The sequence below is a fragment of the Chenopodium quinoa genome, unplaced genomic scaffold (assembly GCF_001683475.1).
Source record: "Chenopodium quinoa cultivar QQ74 unplaced genomic scaffold, ASM168347v1, whole genome shotgun sequence".
Taxonomy (NCBI): domain Eukaryota; kingdom Viridiplantae; phylum Streptophyta; class Magnoliopsida; order Caryophyllales; family Amaranthaceae; genus Chenopodium; species Chenopodium quinoa.
This window is the reverse complement of record NW_018743503.1, coordinates 1,942,220-1,969,245: the sequence shown is the minus strand read 5'-3', so window position 1 is coordinate 1,969,245 and position 27,026 is coordinate 1,942,220. Positions and strand designations below refer to the sequence as shown.

Genomic DNA, 27,026 nt, shown 5'->3' with positions numbered 1-27,026 from the left:
TAAACAATAACATTTGGTGGTTGATTCAACGCCTCTCATGGGTTCGACCCTTTCTTGCCCTTGCTACTAGTTTAGTAGGATCGAGTTAGGTATTATTTCTTGATAGGTTGACGACGTCCTATCAAGTTTTGGCGCCGTTGCCGGGGAGGCAAAGTCACATTGAATAAGTTATTGTTGAATGAGTCTAGATTTGTGTATATGTATATAATCTTCTTATTTTGTTTTTGTTTAAGCGTGTTTACTTTGTGATAGTCATTGCTAACGTTTTCCTTAGCTTTGTTTGACTGTGCATGACACGGAGGAGTAAGCAATCACCGCTTATCCCCGTAGATCCGGAGTTAAATAGAACTTTGAGGAACGTAAGAAGGCTCCTACAAGGCACGCCGGATTTTTCTCTAGCTTATACGGATTCCGAGTCGGAGGATAATCTTGACAACGAGCAAGAGATGGCCAACCCACCGCCTCCTCCACTTCTACAAGACTATGACCACCCCGATGCATTCCAACTTCGGAGTGGCATACTTCTTCCCACCACCAATGCAAACAACTATGAGTTCTCTCCTCAACTCATAAGGATGATCCAAAGTGAACAGTTCGGGGGGAGTGCAAATGAGTGCCCTCTAGCTCATTTAGACAACTTCCTTGAGTTGTGCACTACCATCAAGCAAAACAACCACACGGAGGAATTCATTTGGATGCATATGTTTCGGTTCTCTCTTAGGGACAAGGCTAAGTGTTGGTTGAGGTCCGTGAAAGAAGGATCCTTAACAACATGGGAAGAGGTTACCAAATCATTTCTTGGGAAGTTTTGTCCGCCCGAAAAGACCGCGGAATTGAGAAGGAATATTACAAGCTTCACTCAAGAGGATGATGAAACCTTAGGTGAAGCATGGGAAAGATTCAAGGATCTAAAGAGGAAGTGTCCACACCATGGGTTGCCTTTATGGATGATTATTCAAAGCTTCTACGACGGTCTCACTCCTACCTCAAGGGCCAATCTTGACAACGGAGCCGGTGGTAGTCTTAAAAAGCTACCGGTGGAAGAAGCCGAGAATATGATTGAAGAAGTTGCAAGGCATTACGCCTATAGATATGATAGAAGAGAAAGTCAACCGAAGAAGAAAGGTATGCATGAGTTGAGTGCAATAGATCTCATTGCCTCAAAGTTTGATATGCTAGCTCACAAGCTAGACCAAGCAACCTCCTCAAGCGGTACCTCCTCTTCACAACCACAACCACAAGTCATGTCTTGTGAGACTTGTGGGGGTAATGATCACATGGCTTCATATTGCAATGCTACTAATGAGCAAGTTGCGGCCGTGAACCAAAGAAATGAGCAACCTTTCAATCAAGGTTGGAGGCAACAAAACCAAGGGTGGAGACAACCCAATAAAAACCAACAATCCAACTACAACAACCCTCCTCAAAACATCTACAACCAAAATCAACAAAATCACCAAGCCCCATACCGCCATCCAAACCAACAAAGACAGCAATTCAACCAACAACCTCCTCCACCCCAAAAGACTTCCCTTGAGGCCGCTCTTGAGTCTTTCATAAATCAACAAGGGAAGAGCAATGCAGAAATGAGCTCCAACATCCAACAACTTCAAGCGCACAACAAAATAATTGAGAATCAACTAGCTCAAATTGCACAACAAGTTGGGAGTTCTACCTCCAATGCTAGTGGTCAATTTCCAAGCTCAACGGTTGTGAACCCGAAGGAGCATGTCAAGGCTATCACATTGAGGTCTGAGAGAGGGTATGAAGGTCCGGTAATGAGTGAAGATGTGCCACAAAAGAGAGATGAGGGTGTGGAGGTGAGAAGTGAGAATGATGTTGAAAATGAGGTGGTAGAAGTTGAGAGAAAAGAAAAAGAAAAGAGTGTTGAGGGAGACACAAAGAAAGGAGAGGGAGTTGAAGTTGAAGTGGAGAAACCCCCAATGAGAGTCTACAAGCCACCTATTCCTTTCCCTCATAGGTTGGTAGAGAAAAAATTGAATGAGAAGTTTTCAAAGTTCCTTGAGGTCATGAGAGGGCTCCAAGTGAACATTCCCTTTCTTCATGCTATGTCACAAATGCCTACATATGCGAAATTTTTAAAAGATCTCTTGTCCAACAAAAGTAGGCTTGAAGAGAGTGCAACCATCTCCCTTCCAATGGAGGTGAGCGCAATCATTCAAAACAAGCTTCCCCGAAAGCTTGGTGACCCGGGTAGCTATGCAATTCCGGTGAAGATTGGAGATATGGAAGCCATGGATGCTCTTTGTGATCTTGGGGCAAGTGTAAGCTTGATGCCCTTCTCAATTGCGAAAAATTTAAAAGTTGGTGAGATGAAGCCAACAAGAATCTCAATACAATTAGCCGATCGTTCGGTTAGATTACCAATGGGAATACTTGAAGATGTACCGGTACAAGTGGGAAGAGTTTTTGTACCTTGTGACTTTGTGGTGATGGAAATGGAGGAGGACAACAAGGTTCCTCTCATTTTGGGAAGGCCGTTCTTGAACACGGCGGGAGTGGTAATTGATATGAAACAAGGCAAGCTAACATTGAATGTGGGAGATGAGAAAATTTCTTTCTCATTCTCGCAAGCCATGAGGAAGCCTATGTATGAGGATATCAATAGAATCGATACTCTTGACCGAGAAGTGGAGGAATTGAAGATGATGAACAATAGCAAAGATACTCTACAAGCGATCCTCACGGAAAGTTTATACAATGATGATGATGAAGCTAAGGGGTACAAGTTGTTGCTAGACCAACCCCTACATGGCAAGGCAAGGGAGTTTGAAGCACTTAAGGTGGAGGTAAAAGAGGAGAGGTCTACGCCTCCTCCTGAGGTTGAACTTAAACCCCTTCCCCCTTCACTTAAATACGTTTTTCTTGATGATAATGAGACTTATCCCGTTATTGTCAATACCAACCTTGATGACACTTCCCTTGAGAAACTCCTAGTTGTGTTGAGGGAGTATAGGAGTGTCATTGGGTATGCCATTGATGACATTAAGGGGATAAGTCCCACGATATGCATGCACAAGATTTTGCTTGATAATGATCATGACTCCTCAATTGAGCACCAAAGAAGGCTCAACCCCAACATGAAAGAAGTTGTTAAAAAAGAGGTTTTGAAACTTCTTGAAGCGGGCATAATCTACCCTATCTCCGATAGCAAGTGGGTTAGCCCGGTTCAAGTTGTTCCAAAAAAAGGGGGCATGACCATTATCAAGAACGATAAGGGTGAGACCATTTCTACAAGGTCGGTCATCGGGTGGAGAATGTGCATAGACTATCGAAAATTGAACAAATCCACTCGGAAGGACCACTTCCCTCTCCCCTTTATCGATCAAATCTTGGAAAGGTTGGCATCACATAGTCACTATTGCTTCTTGGATGGGTATTCGGGATTCCTCCAAATCCCTATCCTACCCGAGGATCAAGAGAAGACTACATTCACATGCCCTTTTGGCACCTTTGCTTATCGAAGGATGCCATTTGGATTATGTAATGCACCTTCTACATTTCAAAGGTGTATGATGTCTATCTTTTCCGACATGCTTGAATCATCAATCGAGGTATTTATGGATGACTTTTCTGTTTGCGGTTCATCTTTTGACACTTGCCTAAGTAATTTGATTAAAGTGTTAAAAAGATGTCAAGAGGTGAACCTTGTGCTTAATTGGGAAAAATGTCATTTCATGGTTGAAGAGGGTATTTTGTTGGGACATGTTTTTTCTAGTAGGGGCATTGAGGTTGATCGTGCCAAAATTGAGGTTATTGAGTGCCTCCCTCCCCCCACTAATGTGAAGGGTATAAGGAGTTTTCTTGGACACGCGGGTTTTTACCGCCGGTTCATTAAAGATTTTTCCAAAATCGCTAAGCCGCTCACTCAATTGTTGGTAAAGGATGCCCCTTTTGTGTTTTCTAATGATTGTTTGCTAGCCTTTGATAGGTTGAAGGAAGCTTTGTTCACGGCTCCCATCATTCAACCACCAAATTGGGAGCTCCCTTTTGAACTCATGTGTGATGCTTCGGACTATGCCGTTGGATCTGTGCTTGGGCAAAGGAAGGATAAAAAGCTCCATGCCATCTATTACACTAGCAAAACTCTTGATGAAGCACAAAGAAACTACACAACGACTGAAAAAGAGCTCCTAGCCACCGTCCATGCTATCGAAAAGTTTAGGTCTTACTTGGTGGGCTCCAAAGTTATAGTCTTCACCGACCATGCGGCTTTGAAGTACTTGCTGTCCAAGAAGGACGCTAAACCAAGGTTGATTAGGTGGGTCTTGCTCTTACAAGACTACGATATAGAAATTCGGGACAAGAAGGGTGCCGAGAATGTAGTAGTCGATCATCTCTCACGGCTACCGATCGTAGAAGGTGAAATTGAAGCTTTTCCAATTGATGATTCATTCCCGGATGATCAATTATTCGCAATCATTCAAGCCCCGGCCCCATGGTTTGCGGATATTGCAAATTACTTGGCTTGCTCCATCCTTCCTCCCGACCTCACCTATCAACAAAAGCGGAAGTTCCTCCATGATGTCCGCCAATACTTTTGGGATGACCCCTTGCTCTTCAAACAAGGTGTTGATGGTCTTTTTAGAAGGTGTGTCCCCGACGATGAAATTCATGAAGTTATCACAATGTGTCACTCCTCGCCTTGTGGAGGACATATGAGTGCTAACAAGACATTGGCGAGAATATTGCAATGCGGTTTCTATTGGCCCTCTATGTTCAAGGACGTATGGGGAGTTGTTAAAGCTTGTGACCGGTGTCAAAGGACCGGTAATTTGTCAAGAAAGAATGAAATGCCTTTGAATAACATTTTAGAGCTGGAAATTTTCGATGTGTGGGGAATAGATTTTATGGGACCTTTCCCATCCTCTTTTGGGAACAAATACATTTTGGTGGCCGTCGACTATGTATCAAAGTGGGTTGAAGCGGTTGCATCTCCTACAAATGATGCTAAGGTAGTGGTCAAGTTGTTCAAGAAAGTCATTTTCCCTAGGTTTGGTGTGCCACGTGCCGTAATAAGTGATGGAGGATCGCACTTTGCAAAGCGATCTTTCAAGGCTCTCCTTGAAAAATACGGAGTGAGGCACAAGGTGTCATTGGCTTACCACCCTCAAACAAGTGGTCAAGCTGAAATTTCAAATAGGGAGATTAAGTTGATACTAGAGAAGACGGTGAATAGGTCAAGGAAGGATTGGTCATCAAGGTTGGATGATGCTCTATGGGCCTACCGCACCGCCTTCAAGACTCCTATTGGCACCACCCCTTACAAGCTCGTTTATGGGAAATCATGCCATCTACCGGTCGAACTGGAACATCGTGCGCACTGGGCTATCAAAACCTTGAATTTTGATATCCAATCCGCCGGAGAAAAGAGGATGCTTGACCTCCATGCCTTGGAAGAGTTGAGGTTAGATGCATATGAGAGTGCAAAGATCTACAAGGAGAAGACCAAAGCATGGCACGACAAGCACATCAACAAGAGAGAGTTCAAGGAGGGTGACAAGGTCTTGCTATTTAACTCCCGGTTGAAGTTGTTTCCGGGAAAGCTAAAATCAAGATGGAGTGGCCCTTTCACCATTACAAAGGTATTCCCATATGGCGCCATTGAGATTTCCAACGACAAAGGTGAACCATTCAAAGTTAATGGCCAAAGGTTGAAAGCATACTTCGATGGTTTCGTGCAAGAAGAAACAAAGGTAGTTCATTTAGATGAATTTGATATCCCTCGTGATTGAAAACGTAATATGGTCAAGCTAGTGACAATAAAGAAGCGCTTCCGGGAGGCAACCCGAGTATTTTAGTAATTTTTCTTAAAAAAAAAAAAAAAAAAAAAAGGGGAGAGTAAACGTGCCTGCCAATCAGCACGGACGTGCTGAAAATGGCACGTTCGTGTTTAGGAAGGCAGAAAGTTGAGAAGTATTCTGCCAAGTTAAGCACGTCCGTGCCAAAAGCAGCACGTCCGTGCCAAAAGCAGCACGTCCGTGCTGAAAATGGCACGTCCGTGTTTAGGAAGGCAGAAAGTTGAGAAGTATTCTGCCAAGTTAAGCACGTCCGTGCCAAAAGCAGCACGTCCGTGCCAAAAGCAGCACGTCCGTGCCGATAATGGCACGTCCGTGCTTTTACAGGCAGAAAGTTAAGCACATTCTGACTTGAGCTGCACGTCCGTGCCAATGCTGCACGTCCGTGCATACCAAGTATTTAAGGCCGAAACTGCTCGAAAAAAAAAAAAAAAAGAAAAAAAGCCACAATTTTTTTTTTGTTCTTCCTCTCAAACCCACGGTTCTCCTCCTTCTCTCTAACCCCTCTTACTCCTCCTCTCAACCCTCAAACACTCAAATTCTCACCCAAAATTCAACATTTCCCACCATAATCAACACTCCTTTTCAACAAAAACGCAAAATACTACTCCTTTCTCCAATCTTCAACCCAAAAATCACCCATTAACCGAAACCCTAAGAAGAAAAAAATCAATTTGGGGGTTTTCTTTTGGATTGAAATTTTAACAATTGGTTGAAGGAAAAGGTTCAAGCAAGGGAAAGGAAGGCTAGGAAGGTTCATTTGCGGGTTTTACACCCACGTAAAGCTCGGTATAATCGTTCCTTCCACTTACTATTTCCATACTTGAAACTTGTTGTTTTGTGCTTATTTTTGCTTGCAATCTTGGTTGAATTGATAGTTGTTGAGTATTTGTGCTTTTATGTAAAGCATTATGGGTTTAATTGAATATTGTGAGGATTAATTGTTTAGGTTTTGTGAGTTTTTGTGATTGTGTGGATTATTCTTTGTGGTGTCCTTTGGTGTGGCTAAGTCTTGGGTTGTTGACCTTAAAATTACTTGGTGAATTGGTTTAGTGTCTTGATCTCTTTGTGTGGCGGGTTTAGTCATTCTAAATAAAACAAAATAAAAACAACCATGCCAAGAAGAAACCAATCCCGAAACACCTCTTCCCTTAGATTTAGGAACCCATCGCCTCCTCCTCCCGTTGATCCACCGCAAGTGGACACAATGGGAATAGTTTTCGCTGACCAGGCCTTTTTGGCCAATTTCCTTAAAATCAGTAGGAGGCGGGTCAAGCCCACCAAATTCTATGATAGTAAGGTGGCGGACGCCTTAGGGGTAGGAGCTGACATCACAATATTATTCGAGGGAGCCGACCTAGGTTCTTGGCTAGAGTTACATGCCTTAACCTATAGGAGACTGACCCTAGAATTCCTCTCCTCCCTTTGTGTGCACCGTGACACCACAAGATCCCCCCGTTACATGACCTTCCAGCTCATGAATGCCCAACATAGAATGTCCGTAGCGAGAGTTAACCAAGCTTTCGTCGAGTAGACAGTTCAGGGGTCGTGTCTACTCGAGAGCTTTACTTTCTATGGCATCTGAGTGAGGGTAGTACGAGTTTAAATGTGGGGTCTTGGTTTATGGACCACCTAGAAGATGTTGCCACAGGATCAGGCAACATCACCATAGGTGGTATGATTACTATAATTGCTGCTGCTCTTAACCTTGATTTTGCAGAAGAGCAGGTTGTTCCAGGTCCAACACAGTTGGATATGCAGTCGCTGAGAGCCATGAAATGGCTCACGGATGTAGAGGGGAACCACCCCTATTTGTGGTTGGTGAGTAGGCGCCCCTATGCCTACTTACCCAACCCCGAGGCCACCGCCATCTACAACCAGGCGAACTGGATCTTTGAGAGGGACTTCCCTTGGGCTCCCGGTCAAGAGGGAGAGGAACAACGGCAAGAGCAGCAAGAGAAACAACAACATCATCAACAACAACAATTTCAGCAACAACCAGAATTTCACCAGCAGTACGAGTTCCAACAAGGGTACCAAGAGGGGTACCAAGGTCAGGGCATGGGTGAACGAAACCCATTCCTCACCTTCGAGCAGCAGATGGCTAATATGAATGCGAACTTCGCCCGCATGACTTCCGACTTTGAGACCATGAGGAAGTCAAATGAAGACTTGAGGACTTCTTTCGACGGAATGAGGTCAAGCTTTGAGGGTCTTCGAACGGAATTGGGCGACTTCCGCAATGTATATAAGCATCTCTACCCCGGGGGTTCGAGCTCCCAAGGGGGCCCGAACCAATGAGTTAGTATCTCATTCCCCTTCTCTTTGTGCTTATATTGTTTCAACATTGGGGACAATGTTTATGATAGCTTGGGGGGGAGTATTTTCTCATTTACCATTGGTTCATGCTGTGTTCTCGTACGTATATGTTGATTTGCATGCCCCTATTCCCATTTCCCTAACATCCAAACCCTTTGAATCCAAATTGCTTCCTTTGAAATCCAAATCCCTTACATTGTGAATACTTCTCCTATCCCTTATTTAGATGTATAGTTATTTTATGCCTAAAAAAAAAGAAAAAAGAGAGAAAAAAATGAAAAAAAAAATGATGAAAAAGTGCCCAAGGATGAAACTCATATGACGATTCGTGTGTGATTTACTTGCTTTGCTTTTGAATGACAAGTTACTCTTAGAAAAGTGTATGCAAGGGTTGGAGTCATATAGGAGTTTATTAAACTTGATTGCCTTGGTTTGAACATGAAATGAAAGTCGATGAATGTTCATTTGCACATTAAGTTCATGAAATTGTCTAAGCACACTTGAAGTAGGTTATGTTTAGTTGATTTGCGGTCCCTTGTGCCCTTGGTGTGCCTTCCACTCTTCCCAAAATAAAGCTTTGCTTGAGATTTATTAGGTTTATGTTTATTAAATAAATTGGTAAAATAAACCACAATTTCTAAAAAAAAAAAAAAAAAAAAAAAAAAAAAAAAAAAAAAAAAAAACATGCCGCTCAACAGTCAAAAAAGGCGGAGCAAATAAATAAAGTCTCAAATTCAAGGGCTTTATCTTATGAAAAAAAATTTTACATTTCCCTTTTGAGGTCAATTTGTGGATGCCTCCCACACCCTTTATCTTTAGTTTCCTCTTGTAAAAATCTCATAGTAGAGTGTAGTGGAGGGAGTTTGTTTGTGCATCTTGGGAGGTGGACTTGTATTTCACTATTTTATAACCGAAAATAAAAATGTGCTATGACTTAGGAATGAGCAAATGTGCTTTAATGAACTAGTAAAAAGCCTAAGGAAGTGTTCCATTGCAATCTTGTTCAGCATCCTTCTTGGTCTCTAACTCATGTGTACATTATTATGATGTTGATTTTTGAATGTCGTTCACTTGTCTTGCTTTTGAATCACATCCCGATGAGTTGACTTGGGCTATAAAAAAAAAAAAAAAAAAAAAAAAAAAATCGTTGTTGTGTTTGTGGGAGTTGTGGGTGATTCTCTTTGGAAACCCTCACGAGAGATGGACTCGTCCTACTAGGCGACTTGTAGGTTTAAACGGCTTCTCACTTTTGCTAAAAGTGATCGTTCGGTTTATTGTGTATGCCTACCCTTTCTTGGTTTAACTTTTGCTTCAACCTTCTATAACAAGTTAGTTCCCTCTATTTGTTTTGTCATGACTAGTTTGCTCGAGGACGAGCAAAAGCTTAGCTTGGGGGGATTTGATAACTTGCTATTTTATGCGGTTTTAGGGCGTATTTGAACCTAGTTTACCTGAACAAATTTGTGTTTTGGTTCACTTTTACCCTATTATTATGCAATTTTTGTGTATCCTATGCTTCACGGGTTGTTAGTGTTTTTGATGAGATTTTAGGTCCAAAGACGACCAAATGAAGCCCATGGTTACCAAACCGAGGTTAGAAGCAAGGAAATGATGGAAAGAATCCAAGTACAAGAGCATCGTAGAAGAAAACACGAAGAAAAGGGCCCAGAAGACCCTGCACGGCCGTGCAAGATGTTGCACGTCCGTGCAGGAGTGCAGACCTGAACCCATCTTTCTGCCAAGGCCTGCACGGACGTGCCAAATATTGCACGTCCGTGCAGATGATGCAGCACGGACGTGCCAAAGGTGCACGCCCGTGCTGCAGCAGGTCGTCTTAAACCGAGTTTCTGCCTTGGTCTGCACGGACGTGCCAACTTCAGCACGTCCGTGCAGGCCTACAGTTTACCCGTTTCTTGTTTTCTCCGTCCTCTTATTTTAGGGGGTAGTATAAATAGCCCCTTTGGACCATTTTAGAGGGGTTCCCAATTTTTTCAGATTTTCATACTCCTCTTAGTTTGAAACACAAAAATCCTCAAATTAGCATAGATTTTAGTTCTTGTTTTGAAGGTTTTCAATCCAATCATTGTAGAAGACAAGTTCCACCATTGTTAGTCAATTATTGAAGCTTCTAGTAATTTTTCTTACTCTTTCTTTCTCTCTTCTATCTTTAATTCTTGCTTTTTATTAATTGTTTGGTTGTTCTTTGCATGTTTAATTGTTAGATTCTACTTAATTCTTAGTTTTAATTTGTTCATGAATTCCTTGAAATCTTTAATTGCTTTAACCTCCATGGATTGTGAGTAGTCTAATTTCTAGGGTTTGGGTGAACCCTCAATGTAATCACCAACACTTGTTGCATGTACTAATTTGTTAATTGTGGGGTGTTAATTAGTTGAGTTTAAGAGGTTTCATTGTTAATTCTTGTAATTGGCCATTGCTTGAATTATTTATCTAGCTTCCTCAACGAAGGATCGAGAGATGAACTTGAGGAAGCTCCCTTATGCTTGATTGACTTGATTTGCCATGAGAATAGGAATTTCTAGTCAAGGGAATTTGCATGTTATCGTGAGGATGTTTTAACACTTGTTTCTTGCCCATAATCACGAGAGTAGGTTATGGTTTTGATGTCAAGTAATCCCTCTAGCTTGAGAGAGTAGTTGGGTGCATTTGATAACTTCCCCTAATTTATCCCCTAAATCACCATTTCTATGCATGCTACTTGTGGTCCGTGATGAAGTTGAGTGGTGTAACCCATGCCCTAGGCCTTCTTAATATTGTTAATCACCTCTTAGAATTAGTTGATTTGAATTAGAATAATGTGACGTAATACCAACTTAAAACCCCCGACTTAATCTAGCTTGTTTAAACAATAACATTTGGTGGTTGATTCAACGCCTCTCATGGGTTCGACCCTTTCTTGCCCTTGCTACTAGTTTAGTAGGATCGAGTTAGGTCTTATTTCTTGATAGGTTGACGACGTCCTATCAGAATTTTATTTCCTTTTTTTTTGTGTGACATAAAAATTAATTCTAAATTGATTTTAGAACTAATAATGAGTAATATTGAAAATAAAACAAGTCCAACTTAATTAAATTCAATTTTAGTGCACAAACCAAAATTAATTTAAGAACTATTCTTTAAATTATTTTTGGCTCAACTTGATGCTACAAATATTTAGGGCTATTCTCACAATTAATTTAACCAACATAAATTAATAATGAGATTTGACAAAATAGTTGAATAAATAATCAATCATCCAATGAATTGATTTATCCAACACTTACTTGTGCATAATTGAATATTGTAACCTTCCAATATGAAGAACAATGTATAATATTTCAAGCACAAGTATGAACATTTAAGATATTAATCAATTTCCAAAATGATTAAAACCAAAAATAAGATCATTATGGATTTTAGCAAGTTAAGATTCAACCAAATAAACAAATAAAATTGAATCTTTAACATTTTAGGGCCTTTAAAAATCATATTCACCATAAACTTTCCCACTCCAAGCAATTAATTTGCAAAAATGTGAAATTTAAAGTTTATGTGAAATTTAGAGGTCACCAAATTAAGCACCAATATGACTTCATAAACATGCTTAATAAGGGTTAAAATTGTAGAAGATTAATGGTATAATCAAACACATAATCCAATAACTGCATGCCATAATTAATCAAGATAAAGATTTAAAATTTTTCGTTCCAAACGAAAAACCACTCGTAACACCACTTTTTGGTTGGATTTTGGCTTATGGAAGGTCATTTTTTATCACCATGTGGGTAAAGAATGATTTAGAAAGTCGATTTCACCCAAAATTCACTATTTTGTACGAAATCGGGGTTACTAAGCCAAAATTAGCATAAATACGATTTTAATCTAATTAAAAACGAGCTCCTAATCTAATTAGGATGCTAAACAAGGAATTTAAATCCATTTTAAATTACTTTAATTAATTTTTAGTTGCAAAAATTAAATGCATGAGGCTTTTATACCACTATTGGGTTTTGCGATAACCGACACCGCGCGGAAACAAAATCCGATAACCAAATTACATGCATAATAATTACAACATAAACAAAAGCATGCAAATAAACAAAACTGAACACATAAAGAGAAGAGAGAGAAAGAAACTCACCCTCGACGCGTGCTTCGCTCACTCAATAAGCTCGGACTTGAAAGCTTCAAGCTCCGCAAGTGTGAAACGTCCGACGGTTCAAACCCTGGATTACCGAACCGGAACCGGTTCCTACCCCGTAGCTTAGACGGGGCTAGACCAAAAATAAATTAGAGTTTATGAACTAAGGTTTTCTCACTTTTGGAGATCCCTTAGAGTTCACTAACTCAAGTGAATTTCCCAATACCCAAAGATTGGTATTTATAGGGAATTGTTCCCAAGAATTCCCATCATCTTTCAATGTGGGATAGTTGGTAATATGCCAAAAGAAAAAATTAATTTAATTCCCAATTAAATTAAAATTTCAAGGCAATCATCAAACGAAAAGTGGCACAAGGTGAGCAAGGGGTTAGGTGAGGACCGCAAGGGGAGGACCACCTTCCCCTTACTCCCCAAGAAAACCGCCCCTCACAAAAACGGTGCAATAGGAGGCGGCTAGCTGGTAGCCCGCCTTGGGCACCAAGGCAGCCATGCTGGTGCCTGGTCCCTCGGTTGGGCCTGCCTAGCTGTGTCTTGCCGCATCAGCAATAACAAGCAACTGTGCGATGCGGGGTGCTGCTGCTTTTGCTAGGCAAGCACCCTGGGCTAGCTAGCACTAGCAGTAGCCAGCGAGGCCCAACGCGCTAGCATGCGGCTGGCCTTGCTAGCACTGCTAGCACGCGAGCTTGGCCAACAAGCTCCAGTAAGCACGCGCATAGGCTGCTGGCTTGCGGCCTTGCTAGCGTTTAGGCTAGCAGTCCTAAATTGGACTCGACTTTCGACGCTCGACATCGATGCTCTAAGCTCGGAATCCGACATCTTAGTTCGTAATATTTGGATGATCCATCACCAATTTTACATCACCAATATTTGTTGCATACTAATTCTGAAAGGCTTGAGCAGTCCACTCCGCAACATAGTTGTGTCACACCCCAACATACCGCAACTGGGCTGCGACACTCTTTAACTCCACCAAGCCTAACTGCTGCTGACTTTCTAATGGGCCAGCTAGAAGCCCACTCGCACTTACCTAATGACCTAGCGCCCGCTGCCTCCTCCCAGGCCCAGTCTGTGGCCTAGCCAACTATTTCCTACTTTCCTACACACTCTTCTCTATCTCAAACCAACCAAAATTCTTACACCCCGGCCCCCCTTCTTCGTGGGCATACTCCAATCTCACCTACTAGACCTCCACCTCCATCACCTCCCATGTAAACTAGGTCCAAACATGGTATTGTCAAATCCAATCCAAAGTACAGTTTAGCTGTTACTATTCGATCTCCGCTTCCTAAAAATCACAAACAAGTCCTTGTCGACCCAAATTGGAATGCTGCGATGCGTGATGCATAAAGTGCTTTAATTGAAACGGGAACTTGAAATTTGGTGCCTAGACCTAAGGGGGTGAATATTGTCAATTGTATGTGGTTATTGTGTCACAAATTGAAAGCTAATGGTGATCTTGAAAGACACAAATCTTGTTTAGTTTATGATGGCAGGTCTCAGGTTGAAGGAGTTGAATTGACTGTGATGAAACTTTTAGCCCGGTTGTTTAACCTACCACTATTCGAACGATGTTGAGTTTAGCTATGGCTTGTAAGTGGTCTATTCACCAACTTGATGTAAGAAATGTCTTTTTGCATGGTGATTTAATGAGTGTGTTTATATGCATCAACCCCCCGGGTTTGTTGACAAAAGGTTTCGTGGTTATGTTTGCAGACTTTGAAAGGCTCTTTATGGCCTAAAACAACCTCCACGAGCTTGGTATTAGCGATTTGCTAACTATCTTTTGCAGATTGGGTTTGTCATTGCTAAGAGTGACAGTTCTTTATTTATTTTCCGACATCGGGAATGATATGGCATATTTTCTACTATATGTATGTTGACAATATTGTGTTGGTTACATCCTCGGATCGACTACGTGGGAATATTATTTCTCACTTATGGAATGGTTTTCCGATGATTGAATTAGGTCCTTTGAATTTTTTTTTTTGGGGGAATTGCTGTTACTCGTACTCCTTCATACTTGTTTCTATCTCAGCAAAAATATGCACAGGAAATTCTAGAACGCGCAGGTATGAGTAGTTGTAAACCTCACTAGGCGAAAACACGTAATCCGCACCGGTTCAAACCCCTCATTTAGCACCAGTTTAGAATCGATCCTGATTTCGGGGGTGCTAAATCCCAGACTTTTCGCACCAAATCTTGATGTGAACCGGTGCGAAAAAGTCCACAAAAAAATTAAAAAAAAACTTTTAGCACCGGTTCTTTCTGTGAACCGGTGCCTAAAGTGGCCGAAAAAAATTAAAAAAAACTTTTAGCACCGGTTGTGTTTGAAAACCGGTGCTAAAAATGCCCCAAAAAATAAAAAAAAATTAAAATTTTTTTTGCATTTTTTTCACTTAAATTGATATATAAACACTAACATATATATAAAGTTACCTACTTTCATTAAAATAGGCTGTAATATTACAATTTTCGTCCAAAAAAATAAAATATACAATAAAATAAAATACAAGGTTGGGATTTTTATTGCAATTCAATAAGCAAATCAGAAATTTGAAACGAAGATGAAGTATACCATCTCATTTTCTGCAGTCAAACATTCCTTGAAGATGGTTTCCTGCTGACCACAGTTCACAATTGCTATCATGTATCTTTCGTTCTCCAGCGAACATGGGTAAATAACTTGTTCCTCCTGAATGCCAAGGGAAGCAACAATATTAGACTAAGCTTAATGCTAATCTATTGTCTTCCAATCGTCTTGAAAATTTCTACCACCAACTTTATTTCTAACATTATGCACAAATGCCCCAATATTTGAGCAGAGTTTTCCCAAAAGCGAGGACAAAATTGGTTTGGACTTATTTAATGAAATTACGTTCCAATCTTAGCAGTAACTAAAACAGGTGTCCTATAAGAAAAGGAAATAGGTGATGAAGAAGCATACCTCAGGCAATTCATAGAATTCATCTGGAGATATTTGCAGTAGTTCAATCGCATTTTGACCAGTACACCATGCAAAGACTTTACCACTATCATCAGCCACAGTTATTTTTACATGGAAAGTGCGTCTAGTTTTCGTCTCACAGCTGCAGCAACAAAATTCACATTCAACAGAACCACTTGCAGTTGTCTTAACAAAATGACCACAAGTAACATGTGCCAATCTTGTATTAACATGACAGTATTCAATTTGGTCCAGCCACACCCTGCAAATCTACTCGATATTGACAGCAGGAGAAACAGGGTAAGAGTTGTGAACAATCTAACTTATCATCAGACTTAGTTTGTAATTCACGAAAAATAAGGTATACTCTCATTCAGGAATCAGTTAAACACTTAAACCTCATCTCGCAGTGAGACCCCCCCTCCCTCCCCTTCTTAGTTTTGAAGTGGAATACTACCCAGGTTTATATTTTTCACAACCCATTCTATTTATGAAAGAACCCCTCACCCACCCCCCCTCCCCTTCTTACTATTGTGATTGAATCCTACTTAGGTATATGTTTTTCACAACCAATTCTATTTCTAAAAGACAGGAAGCAGTTAATAAAAAAAGGTTAAAAAAACGACTTTAGGGTTTCAGTTGTATTCTTCAAAGAATTGTCAGATTTAAGTATGTAGTATATAATGACTTAAGAATATTTACAATAAGTAAGGTTCCTGGTTTAGGAGTAAAGTGAAATTTTATAGGATTGAGTGATTGACCAAATAAACTAGGAGAATATATTAGTTAAGAGAAGATTACTTTCTCAGTCAGCAACCACAAAGGTACTACTCCAGAGACTTCACCATTTAAGCTAGCTAATTCTACACGAGAAGACTTTTTGAAAACCCCAAGCTTCAGCTTTGGCTAAAGATGCATTGGCAGAGTCTATAAGAGTTAACAGCTCCAGATCTTAGTTTTCATAAACGAAAATGTAGTATAACAGAGACAAAGACATATTTAACCAGTCATAGGCTATGCTACCAACATGCAAATTCAGTTATCAAACTGATGAATGCTATCTAGCAGAAAATCACTTAAAACACGTAATCAGCCAGGTGATACAAAAGATGACAGCTTGTTGAGGACATACATGTGTACCAGTATTCTGCCTTGACACATCAGCAAGGTAAGAATGCTTGTGGAGACAAGATGAGTTCAAGATTGCAGGCAAGCAGCTTAGGTTGACAAAGGAAGTTCCAGGACCATTTTCAAACCATCGTGCTTCTAGACTGTCAAAGAAACTTAATATATTACAATCTGAGGTGAGGCTATACATAATTTTATATTACTTAACTAGAACCAGATTACAAAAATTGGTCAGAGAAACCAATAGCCAATAAAGATATGTGCATATCAATAATCATTGGAAATAAGTGTTGAGCTCACCCCTTGTGTTTTGTCTTGGCACATGTCAAACCAGAGATGTACACAGTGTGACCAAGACTCAATCTCCCTAAAGACCTGAAGAACATGGTTGAAGAAATCAACAAACAAATTGATCCTCTAACGAAGAAACATTTTTCGAAACTTCAAATTAGTAATACCAAGATTCATTAAAATGCAACTTTACACAAATAGCTCCTGTTGGATCTTGAATCTTCATATTGAATATAGATTTTGCAGTATTTGCTTCTCGAGAGATGTCCATAACTGCACCATAGATGCTAATGCCAGTCATCTTCTCGTGTAGATCAACAATAAAAGACTGCAAGACTGAACAAGTAAGATATTGGTGAAGATTAAGAATATTAAATACATTCAAATATAGTAACATTTACAACAGAGGACTACACAAATGCACATTAGAGGCAAGCAATTAGACAATATGTTGTGTGATACCACTCTCCTTCAATTACAAGATAAATTTATTACTTCCTGTGTGTCTAACAAGGTCAAGTTACAAGTCCATACAGCAAAGAGAGAGATCTTACATTGATTTAATAGATGTGAATAATCCTATGCCCCAATTCACCACCCAAATCGGCTCCAACAAGATTTCTGTAAAGAACATATATGGACTGTAATTACCTAGACTGAGGAGGTTACATTCTTTACACGATGTAGAGTCAAATGCTTAGACATAAGAATTCAAATATTAAACAAAAAATATATATATATAAAAATAATAATAATAATAATAATAAATAAATAAATAAAATAAAAAAAAAGAGGCAGGCTGGGCATCTGTTTGCTTCTGTAGTTGTGTCTCTGTTTGTTCATTATTATTTATCACACTACCTATAAATACAGCATATAAACCATAAAATGATTTTCTTTTGGATTAATTTATTGAGATGAATCTAATTCTAACTGTATCATTGTTCATTGTTGGGAGAAGAGGTCCAAATTCATATTTCCAATTAAACAGTATTAGTAATGGGAGAATAGGTCCAATTTCATAGTTTAATTATCAACCAAATTTGTTTCAATTATCAAATCAGGCTCATAATTTCTTCTCTAGCAACTCAATCCCTCCTTAGTATCAGAAACTTAGATTACATAGACCATTTTACACAGACAGAATCCTACACATGGTTTCCTCTATCCTACAGCACATTATTTTAATTACACAAAGCTCAATGCATATATGTTCATATTATAACATTTTATCTCCCTCAAGAATCTCAACTCTAAAACATTTTAAATACAATATTATGAATTCACACCTTGTTGGCCCACATCAGTCCGCAAGCATTACACAAGGTTCTTGGACCAGCTGGTCCACGTCGCATCGCTGGTGTATCATTTTCACTACCACAATGCTGACACTTGTTTGAACTAGAAATTATAGAGAAAATTAGAAAGGGAATAAGCAGGAATTCGGAGATAAATTAATTACTATCCTTCAGCACATTGTGCATATGGGAGGAGGGGGATTAAATTAACAAGGACTCTCATAGTTTCTGGTCCCAGGCTTCTACCAACCACTAAGTTCGTTTTAGCTTCCAAATTGAAAGATGTTGAACCTTCTCTCAAAGATGCAAATTGGCCATTCTTGTGGTGCATCCTAGAAATAGAAAAGAGAAATAAAGCGCACTGGTGTCAAGAAGCAATCCCTTAGCATAGATAATAATAGAACTCCCGACAGACCAACAGTGAATACAGCAGCATAGCCATAACAATTTGGTAAACTGACTGAGAAATATGAAACTGAAAAAAAAAAAGAAAAAAAAAAACTTAGAGAAAAATCTCACCTTTGAGCAACCTCCTTTCGTATGGTATACCTGTTTTGTTACAAAACACCTCTCTTTTCTTTTCTCCCGAAACCTAACCAAGGAAGCTATCCGGTGAGATATAATGGACACGAGACAAAAAATTATACCTATCCAATACTACCATATGGGAGATAAAAAAAGTCAGACAAGAAGAGTAATACAGCTAATATCTTCATCCACAGAAAGTGCCTAAATTCGATAGTTATCTGGTGATAGACAAATCCTATAATAAACTGCAAAGACATATAGCAAGCAAGAGTTTCCTCACCTTCCAGAATTTGATGGTTTTGTCATTAGTGGAAAGAAGAAATAGTGCGCCATTAGCCATCTCACACCATCTGATCTTATTAATTTTCTCCTCAATCTCTAAACTATTTAGGTACTCAAACTGAAACCAAAAGGTAAATATGTGAGCTTAGTTAAGGAAAAAAAGGAAGAGAAACAAACATCAACTATGACAGCCAATTCAATGAAGATACCTACCTCTTGTTCATGGCTCTAAAACTCAATCTGATAGCGAAACTCAGGATGCCTACTAACAAGATCTCTTCTAGGTCCACCAGGCTACATATCATATGATCACATTATATATAGGTTATAGGCCTCAACATGTAATTATATTAGAATCAAAGAAAGTTACTTTGTGAATCAAACAAGCATGATTGCACTTACACCCTTTCTGTCGGTTCTCTCAAACAAAACAACCTGGCCCCCACGATCTCCAGTAGCAAGGTGATCCCCAGTCTTGTCAAATTCAATAGTTGATATAATATCAACTGCAAGGAGAAAATTACATGTAAATTAGATCCACTGAGCAGACAATATCACAATATCATTTATTTAAGATGGCATGTATCCTGAGTCTACCACAGTAAAGCATGGGAAACCTCTATATGGTCAATTTCTTATGCTTTATTTTAAATCTAAATGAGATGCTGCCAGCCTATGCCACGTGTTACACCACAACAGCTTTGCACAATTACATCTCATTTCTTGCAATTTTATCCAATATTATATGAGTAATGACCAACATAAATCAAGCAGCTCATTACACCACAGAAGCTTACATAATTGCAATTTTATCCAATATTACACCACAACAGCTTTGCACAATTTCATCTCATTTCTTGCAATTTTACCAAGATCAGCACATTCTCATTTAGATGCCATATAAGATTGAGAAACTACATAAATCGGATAACTAATCAGTTTTTGTATTACGCACTTAATTAGTTCAAAAGACCTTGATCTGTTTGATTAATACTGTAATTATATCATAATATGAGTATCATATGTAGAAGTATTCAGTTTCGCAAAATTCGATTACAACAAATCAAATAACGTCCAAAGTTTTAGCACAAACTACAAGTAAAAGGACCTCAATGCAATAGGGACAACAACAACAATATTTGAAGCTAATATCTTCAGTTTCCTATCTATGAAATATCCCTGCCAAAAACTAGAATGGTTGCCCAGTTTACAGCAACATATAATCTGTTTCTCCAGCTAAGTACACGCGTTAGATATGCTGAGCGCCAAATCAGAAAGCTGAGGAACCCAGCAATGGAGAACCATCAAGTTCATAAACAAATGCCCAAACGAGAACCATCAAGTTCATAAACAACAGCAACAATCAAAACCCTAAAACAATTTACTATTGTTGAATGCACAACTCAAAATTAAAGTCACAACAGAAAACCATAAAGAACAGAAAACCCTAAATCAACGACTAACCCTAGATTGCGAAGGAATTCAATAGATTAGGAAGACCACAAAATAAATCTTACCTCGAAGTTGTTACAATGGAGTTGGAAAGCTCAGAATGCGCTTCAATGGAGGTTAGAAAGCTCAGCAAAATGCGCTTCAATGGAGGAGAGCTATGGAGAGAAAGAGACGAGTTGCGGCAATGGAGGTGAGAAAGCCCAGAATGCGCTTCGATGGAGGACGTACAGCTATGGGGAAGGTAAGCGACAACGAGGGGGGTGCGAATTGAATGTGGAAAAGCTAGAAGGGGAATGAAAACTGAATTGAAGGAAGAAGAAGATCGAATTTCACGATTAAGTGGTTTTTTTGTTTAATTTACAGCACCGGTTCGAACCGGTTGTAAATGAATTTTCCCACCGATTTGGGCTGAACCGGTGCGAAATCCCGCTTTCCCTCTTTTATTTTTTATTTTTTTTTAATAATAACATTTAGCACCGGTTCAAACTGTTGTGAAAACCAATATTTGGCACCGATTTATAAGGAACCGGTGCGAAAAGTAATTATCCAAATCCCACCTAATTTTTTCCCACCGGTTTTTAAGAACCGATGCGAAAAGGGCGGTGCCTTCTTCATTTTTTCTACTAGTGCTTGCAACAACTCTAGTGGATACTCAATCCAAGCTCAGTGCAGACTCTGGACCTAAATTTCATGATCCAACACTCTATCGCAATCTTGTAGGTGCATTACAGTACCTCACTTTTACTCGTCCTGACATAGCTTATGCAGTTTAGCAGGTTTGTTTATTCATGCATGACCCTAGAGAGGCTCATTATGATGTATTGAAACGCATCTTGCATTACATACAGGGCTCAATTGTTCACGGGTTTCACTTATATCCTTCAGCTCGACAAACTTGATCACATATACAGATGCAGATTAGGGCGGGTGTCCTGACACTCGTCATTTGACTTTTGGCTATTCTTGTTTTTTGGGTGACAATCTCATTTCATGGTCGTCTAAGCATCAGGCTACTCTTTCTAAATCAAGTGTAGAGGCAGAATACAGGGGTATCGCAAATGTTGTTGCCGAGGCTTGTTGGCTTCGAAATCTTCTTTTGAAGTTACATTGTTCTCTCCGACAGGCTACTATTGTTTATTCTGATAATCTAAGCGCTATTTATTTATCTCACAATCCTGTACAACACCAACGCACCAAGCACGTCGAAATGGATATTCATTTCTTCCGAGAAAAGGCGGCGTTAGGGCATGTATGGGTCCTACACGTTCCTTCCCGGTATTAATGTGCAGACATTTTCACAAAATGCCTACATCGACAACTATTTTTGGACTTCAGATTAAGTCTTAGCGTTCACCCTCCTCCCACTACGACTGCGAGGGTGTGATAGAAAATATGATAGATATTTTGTTATAGAATGATATATTTTGTGAATATTGTGTAAATATCTTCTGAGATTTTCTAACGTGATTAGGTCTCATCTTTGTAACTCTATGTATATGAATTAATGGAATACACTCCAATTCAAGGAGTTTCATATTATCTTACATTAAGTAACTTCTTGAAGATCATGTTGATATGAAATACTCCATAGTATATTTTGTTAACATGGACATGAGGACATCCATAGTCTAACAACATGATCCTAATATATGGGATCAATAAATTATACTGCGTGCTTCTGTTTCATTGTTTTATTTATACTTTTGTAAATGAGTAAACTAAATACATAGGTTTCAAACAATTCAAAGTATATGTGTATGCATCTATATTTATATACTAAAGTAATCCTAGTAGTTATCCCTTAAATACACGTGTCATTAGCTCATAAAAAATTTCCCGTCAAAAAAAATTGTTACTTTTCATTTTTGAAAGAAGTTTGTTACTATATTTTAGGGAAAAGTTTGGCATTATATTTAGGGAATGATGCCAAACAATAATAATTTAAATAAAATTAAAAAATGTTGTACTAAAGAATAAGAAATGTTTTGAATAATACAAAATACTACTTAGAATATTATCAAAAAGTGTTATTATTTTATTATATTTGTTATCTCCTTCTATCTAACATTAATTGTACTATATATTTAGATATTAAGATTAATCTTATGGTATATCACAATGTTTATTGTACTTTTTTTTTTAAATTTTTTTTTTCGTTCTTATGATTTCGTTATGTATAGTTTCTAATAAATGATTAATGAATTACTATTGTAAAATCGTGCATAGCATGGGTTTTGAACTAGTTAAAAATTAATTCAGATTTGTTAAATAAAAGTAAGTCTTAACTGATATAAATTGTACGGAGTATTTTTCTTTAATAAATTACAAAATAATCAGTTTTAATACTATTAAAAAAACAAAACAAAACAAAAACAAACCCTCACAGTTTTAGTTTTTTTTTAGAAAAACCCTAACAGTTGTATTATGCAGAAACTTTTCCAATAAAATTCCCGGTTCACTTTACCTTATTTTTGCTGAACTTAAATTTTTTTTACTGAACTGAAATTATTTTTGCTGAACTAAATTTTTTTTTACTGAATTGAAATTAATTTTACTGAACTAAAATTATTTTTGCTAAAATGAAATTATTTTTACTGATTTTCTAATATATTTCTTTTTTATGTTTACTGATTTTTACTGAACTGGAAATATATTTACTAAAATGAAATTATTTTTGCTGAAATGAAATTATTTTTACTTAACTGAAATTAATTTTAATGAAATAAAATTATATTTATTGAATATTATTTTTGTAAAGTGAAGTAAAAAGGGTCTTTTTCATTAAAGTCGCCGTAAATAAAATAATGTCTTTATGAATCCAATTACATAAACGTTGACTTACAACGAGCAATTTACTCATTCAAGGATATATTCGGGGTTTGCACATCATTGTTGTGCTTGATCGTTATATACACATATACAGCCTATGTTATAAAGAATGTAAGAAAGATTAAAGATATTAATCAACAAGAATATAGATTATACGCCATGTTATATTAGATGCAAGAAAGATTGAAGAAAACAACAAACATGAACACAAAATTCAACGTGGTTCACTGACGGTTTGTTACCTAATATCAACGAACGAGACAAGTGTTTTATTTATGTTGAACGTAATTCATAATAGTTAGCTATATCCACGGACAGTAAAATCCTAAGGGACCATGTACATCGAATACCCTCAAAACTGAAAACAAATATAAAATAGGCACAAAAACAAATAATCTTAGCCCACATATTTAACAAATAATATGTCGTTTTTACTTCGTTGAAGTCTAGTAACTAATGCAAGACATATTATAACCGCCTATAAACGACACTACTTAAAAGTAAATTTCCTCCTTGTAATTAAATGACAAAGATATGTGAAACATGGTAATTAATATGTTAAACTCGACATTATTTGTAGCTCTTCATATCACAAATCAAAAAAAAGTGAAGCATACAATAATTTATTCCAAGTATCAGGAACACCAGGAAGACACCAATGACTACAATCAGGACGAAGAGTGACTATATCATCCGTATGCTCGGTGAGATTCTTCCAATCCTTATACCTATAGATACCGGGATGAGCTTCAATCCGATACCTAGATAGTTTCGTAATGTTCAAGTATTTTACTTGAGACTTACTAAACCGTTTTATCAATCTCTCTATAATGTCTACTAAAATTTTAGGGTAGACAGCTGCATAGTAATCAACTAAGGCGAGTTTGGTTTTATTGTAACACCATTTTTCAGGAGTCTTAGTTTTGTGCTCGGCCGAAATGCTTCGAAAGAAAACAGTGGTTTTATTTGGATCCACATTTTTCTCGATCCAATTTGCCCATGTTTTCATGCCCGTTTCATACGCTTGCTCCATTGACATTTCTTGTATTAGCTTCCCCTTGTATTCAATGTAATCCCATCTGAAATTTGATGAAAAATGTAAGATGTACGAAATATATAACACTTACTTATTACTCTTCCTCAAAATCATTTTCAATTTACCTAAATTTTAGGTACCTAGTTATCACATATTCACAATTTTTTTAAAGATATTATTAGTCTAGTACGATCATTTCTTCTCTTTAATTAGATTTCTTCTCATGATCTAACTCATATTTGACTATCTGTGTAATTTTATATATAAATATACATATAAAATAAAAAAAAAATTAAATAAAAAAAGCAAAACCTAATAAGTGCAAAAACAAAAACTAGAAATATATATAAATTAAACCAATATGATTGACGCATAGTTCTGACCTACTTTTTAAATTGTTATATATATTCCTTGGGGCACTTAATATTGTTAATAACAAGATCCAAAAAAAACAAAAATCATGTTATGAAAGGTCTTTTTTTTTTAAAAAAAAAAAGCTTGTCCTATTCTGTAATTAATTAATTCTAAATTCAGAATTTTGTTAATACCCCAACAACACATATATTTCTTGTAAAAAACAAAAAAAAAATAAATAAAAAATTATAACAGCACATATATTAGGATTAAAAAAATTATACTGTTAATATGATCCAAAATATCAATAATTAATTCATTAATTCTTTAAATAATAAAAAAAAGAATATTGTTGATGTACTCAAAATACCACAAATGAGCCAAAAGTTGACTTCACAATGCAACGATACAGGCAATTTGTCTTTGTTTTTTGTGACTATATGACACTAAAAACAAAGATGAATTATGGCTCCTGTCAGATCTATCTTCGGAATTAGTTTCTATTATTGTCAATCACTAAAAATCGATAGTAATTAGCATTATAATACGGATTATAATTTTGTACTATTGATGGCTGCGCTAATAAAGCTAGCTAGTAGGACTAAACAAGTGAAAAGTTACGTATCATTGTACCTTTTGGCTGAACCGGGTTGCACCCACCAAAAGCCCGAGTTGAACACCATAACATCAGCTCCGGTCCACATTTCGGAGTTGGGTGAAAGCTTGTCGAGCACAAGAACCGTTTTTCCGCTTTCATGGTTTAGGTTTAAGTCGACGAGAAATGGGCTCCAATAAAACTCAACGGTCATGTTGTAGTCCTATAAAATTTGTTTTTATTTTAAGTGCTTGTTTGGTTGATAATAAAATTTAAATTTCATATTTACTGAAATTGAATATACCTTTGCTTTCCAGAAAAGCCTAGGGACTTTGCTATTGTCACGAAGTTGCACATTTGAGGAAGGTATGGAAGAATGTAGGAGGCAAGCAAGAGATTCCCACATATTTCTGTTGAGTGAATCCCCTACTAAGATCACCCTTTTGTTTCGAAGTCTTTCCAACATGTCTTTTCCATTAAACCTACAATGAAGCATTAATACAATTGATATGAAATGTCTAGCTTAAAAACAACTTCATTCTATCTGGTTTGGTTAAAGGGAATATACGTTAATGTATATTTAAATTTTCAATAAACTTTCAAATATTTCGAATGATTCTATGCAAATCCAAGGAATGTCTGAGTGAAAAGTAAATAATAAATGTGTAGAAATTGTTATTTCAAATTTCATCTACTCTCTAAACTTGAAGTTCGACTCACTTTTCATTTTGGGTGTTTAGAAAGTTCTACTCTATTTTGGCGTACATATTATATTTATTAATTATTTTCTTACTCTCACCCACCTTTTCACTTTATTTTTCGGAAACAAGATTCTACATTAAGTCATTTAAGTGAGTCGAACTTTCGAAAAGCAAAAGAAAGTTAACAAAAAAAAAATAAAAAAAATAAAATAAAATATGTATACAGTTAGCGAAACAGATTTTAGTCATAAAAATAGGTCTTCATCCATCAAAAACTAAATACTAGTACATAATGTTAGAAAGCTTATTTTTCTAAAAAAACAAATTAGAAATGACTTTACTACCAAGAAAGCACAGAGAAAGAAACATACACTGGTATCTCACAATCATTAGCTTCCCATCTCCACTTCAAAAACTCGAAATCGGGCCTTCCATTCTTATGGCAGCTCATCTTCTCTTCGACGAAAGGGCAATTGCGAGCATCATAGCTAGCATTTCGATCTTCTGGCTTGTAAACCCATCTTCCATCAAATATATTACAATTCTGTTTGGTTTTTTCATTTGGTATTCCTACTGAATAATTGATGTTAAAATTTGAAGCTTTTATGGGTAAACTAGCAAATCTTGCAATAGAAAGACTTATATTTTGATGTGTTTTATCTAAAACAAGAAAGAGTAGACACCCCACTAAAGTTCCAAGAGTGAGTAATTTCCATGAATCATACATGGAAATTTTCAATTCCATATTACTTTATTTTATGATCACTAATATTTTCCCTAATTATTTAGTTGGATTATTTTTCCATTACTCAAGATCTCTAAGAATATTTGGTACATATGGATATGTAGGTCAACTACTTTTAAGAGTTGTTATATAATTAAGCATGTGTTTGTGCATGTGGTAAGTAATTAATTGGAGGTACAATAATTAACCCTATTCAATCCAAATAGAAGCTTCTATGCGTTAGGCCAAATGTTTTAACACGGCAACTATATAATACTAGCTAAGTATTATATTTTTAATGTCTTGATATATGCTTCAATTAATTCTTTTTCACGTACTTTGACAAGCTAGTACGAAGTGTACAACTGTGGTACTTAAATAGAGGGTGACACCAATTAATGAAATACTGAAGGAAGTGTACTCGATCAAGCATAGCAATTAATAAATATAAAATAGGATAATTAAGGAGATTATTAATTCGGTTATTTTAAGGGTCGTAGTGTTTTGCTAGAAATCAACTTCGGTCAGTAAGTTAATTGTATAATGGGCTTGCTACTAATTATA

At 37.4% G+C, this 27,026-nt stretch overlaps 3 protein-coding genes across 4 annotated transcripts; 1 reads left to right on the top strand and 2 right to left on the bottom strand.

Moving 5' to 3' along the window:
- Positions 1-446: 446 nt before the first annotated feature.
- Positions 447-2,005, top strand: LOC110739568. The gene is made up of 3 exons (XM_021920024.1): positions 447-1,353; positions 1,570-1,850; positions 1,982-2,005. The coding sequence occupies exons 1-3, from the start codon at positions 447-449 to the stop codon at positions 2,003-2,005; spliced, it is 1,212 nt and encodes a 403-aa protein (XP_021775716.1).
- Positions 2,006-14,759: 12,754 nt separating this feature from the next.
- On the bottom strand, positions 14,760-20,466 carry LOC110739521. Of its 2 annotated transcripts, none has more exons than XM_021919967.1 (12): positions 20,289-20,466; positions 19,174-19,277; positions 18,985-19,065; positions 18,770-18,889; positions 18,481-18,553; positions 17,953-18,293; positions 17,218-17,284; positions 16,831-16,999; positions 16,673-16,747; positions 16,377-16,515; positions 15,245-15,514; positions 14,760-14,992 (listed from the first exon to the last, which is right to left on the bottom strand). In XM_021919967.1, the coding sequence occupies exons 8-12, from the start codon at positions 16,962-16,964 to the stop codon at positions 14,846-14,848; spliced, it is 765 nt and encodes a 254-aa protein (XP_021775659.1). In that variant the 5' UTR covers positions 16,965-16,999; positions 17,218-17,284; positions 17,953-18,293; positions 18,481-18,553; positions 18,770-18,889; positions 18,985-19,065; positions 19,174-19,277; positions 20,289-20,466; the 3' UTR covers positions 14,760-14,845. The 2 variants fall into 2 exon arrangements, with proteins under 2 accessions (XP_021775659.1, XP_021775661.1); XM_021919969.1 differs by having other exon boundaries at positions 16,831-16,936.
- A 2,777-nt stretch (positions 20,467-23,243) lies between these two features.
- Positions 23,244-26,558, bottom strand: LOC110739520 (protein trichome birefringence-like 43). Its single transcript, XM_021919966.1, has 4 exons — positions 26,110-26,558; positions 25,342-25,519; positions 25,076-25,260; positions 23,244-24,131 (listed from the first exon to the last, which is right to left on the bottom strand). Exons 1-4 carry the CDS (start codon positions 26,481-26,483, stop codon positions 23,642-23,644), a joined length of 1,227 nt encoding a protein of 408 aa, XP_021775658.1. The 5' UTR covers positions 26,484-26,558; the 3' UTR covers positions 23,244-23,641.
- Positions 26,559-27,026: the final 468 nt, after the last annotated feature.

Excerpts from the sequence above, each read along its gene's own strand:
- LOC110739521 (XM_021919967.1), bottom strand. The coding sequence starts at position 16,964 with ATGACTGGCATTAGCATCTATGGTGCAGTTATGGACATCTCTCGAGAA. Across the intron at positions 16,748-16,830 it reads TTGCATTTTAATGAATCTTG|GTCTTTAGGGAGATTGAGTC; the intron begins GTATTACTAATT and ends CATGTTCTTCAG. Across the intron at positions 15,515-16,376 it reads GGCAGAATACTGGTACACAT|ATTTGCAGGGTGTGGCTGGA; the intron begins GTATGTCCTCAA and ends AATATCGAGTAG.
- LOC110739520 (XM_021919966.1), bottom strand. The coding sequence starts at position 26,483 with ATGGAATTGAAAATTTCCATGTATGATTCATGGAAATTACTCACTCTT. Across the intron at positions 25,261-25,341 it reads GGCTTTTCTGGAAAGCAAAG|GACTACAACATGACCGTTGA; the intron begins GTATATTCAATT and ends CAAATTTTATAG. Across the intron at positions 24,132-25,075 it reads CAACCCGGTTCAGCCAAAAG|ATGGGATTACATTGAATACA; the intron begins GTACAATGATAC and ends ATCAAATTTCAG.
- LOC110739568 (XM_021920024.1), top strand. The coding sequence starts at position 447 with ATGGCCAACCCACCGCCTCCTCCACTTCTACAAGACTATGACCACCCC. Across the intron at positions 1,354-1,569 it reads TGAGCAACCTTTCAATCAAG|GGAAGAGCAATGCAGAAATG; the intron begins GTTGGAGGCAAC and ends TAAATCAACAAG. Across the intron at positions 1,851-1,981 it reads AGAATGATGTTGAAAATGAG|GTTGGTAGAGAAAAAATTGA; the intron begins GTGGTAGAAGTT and ends TTTCCCTCATAG.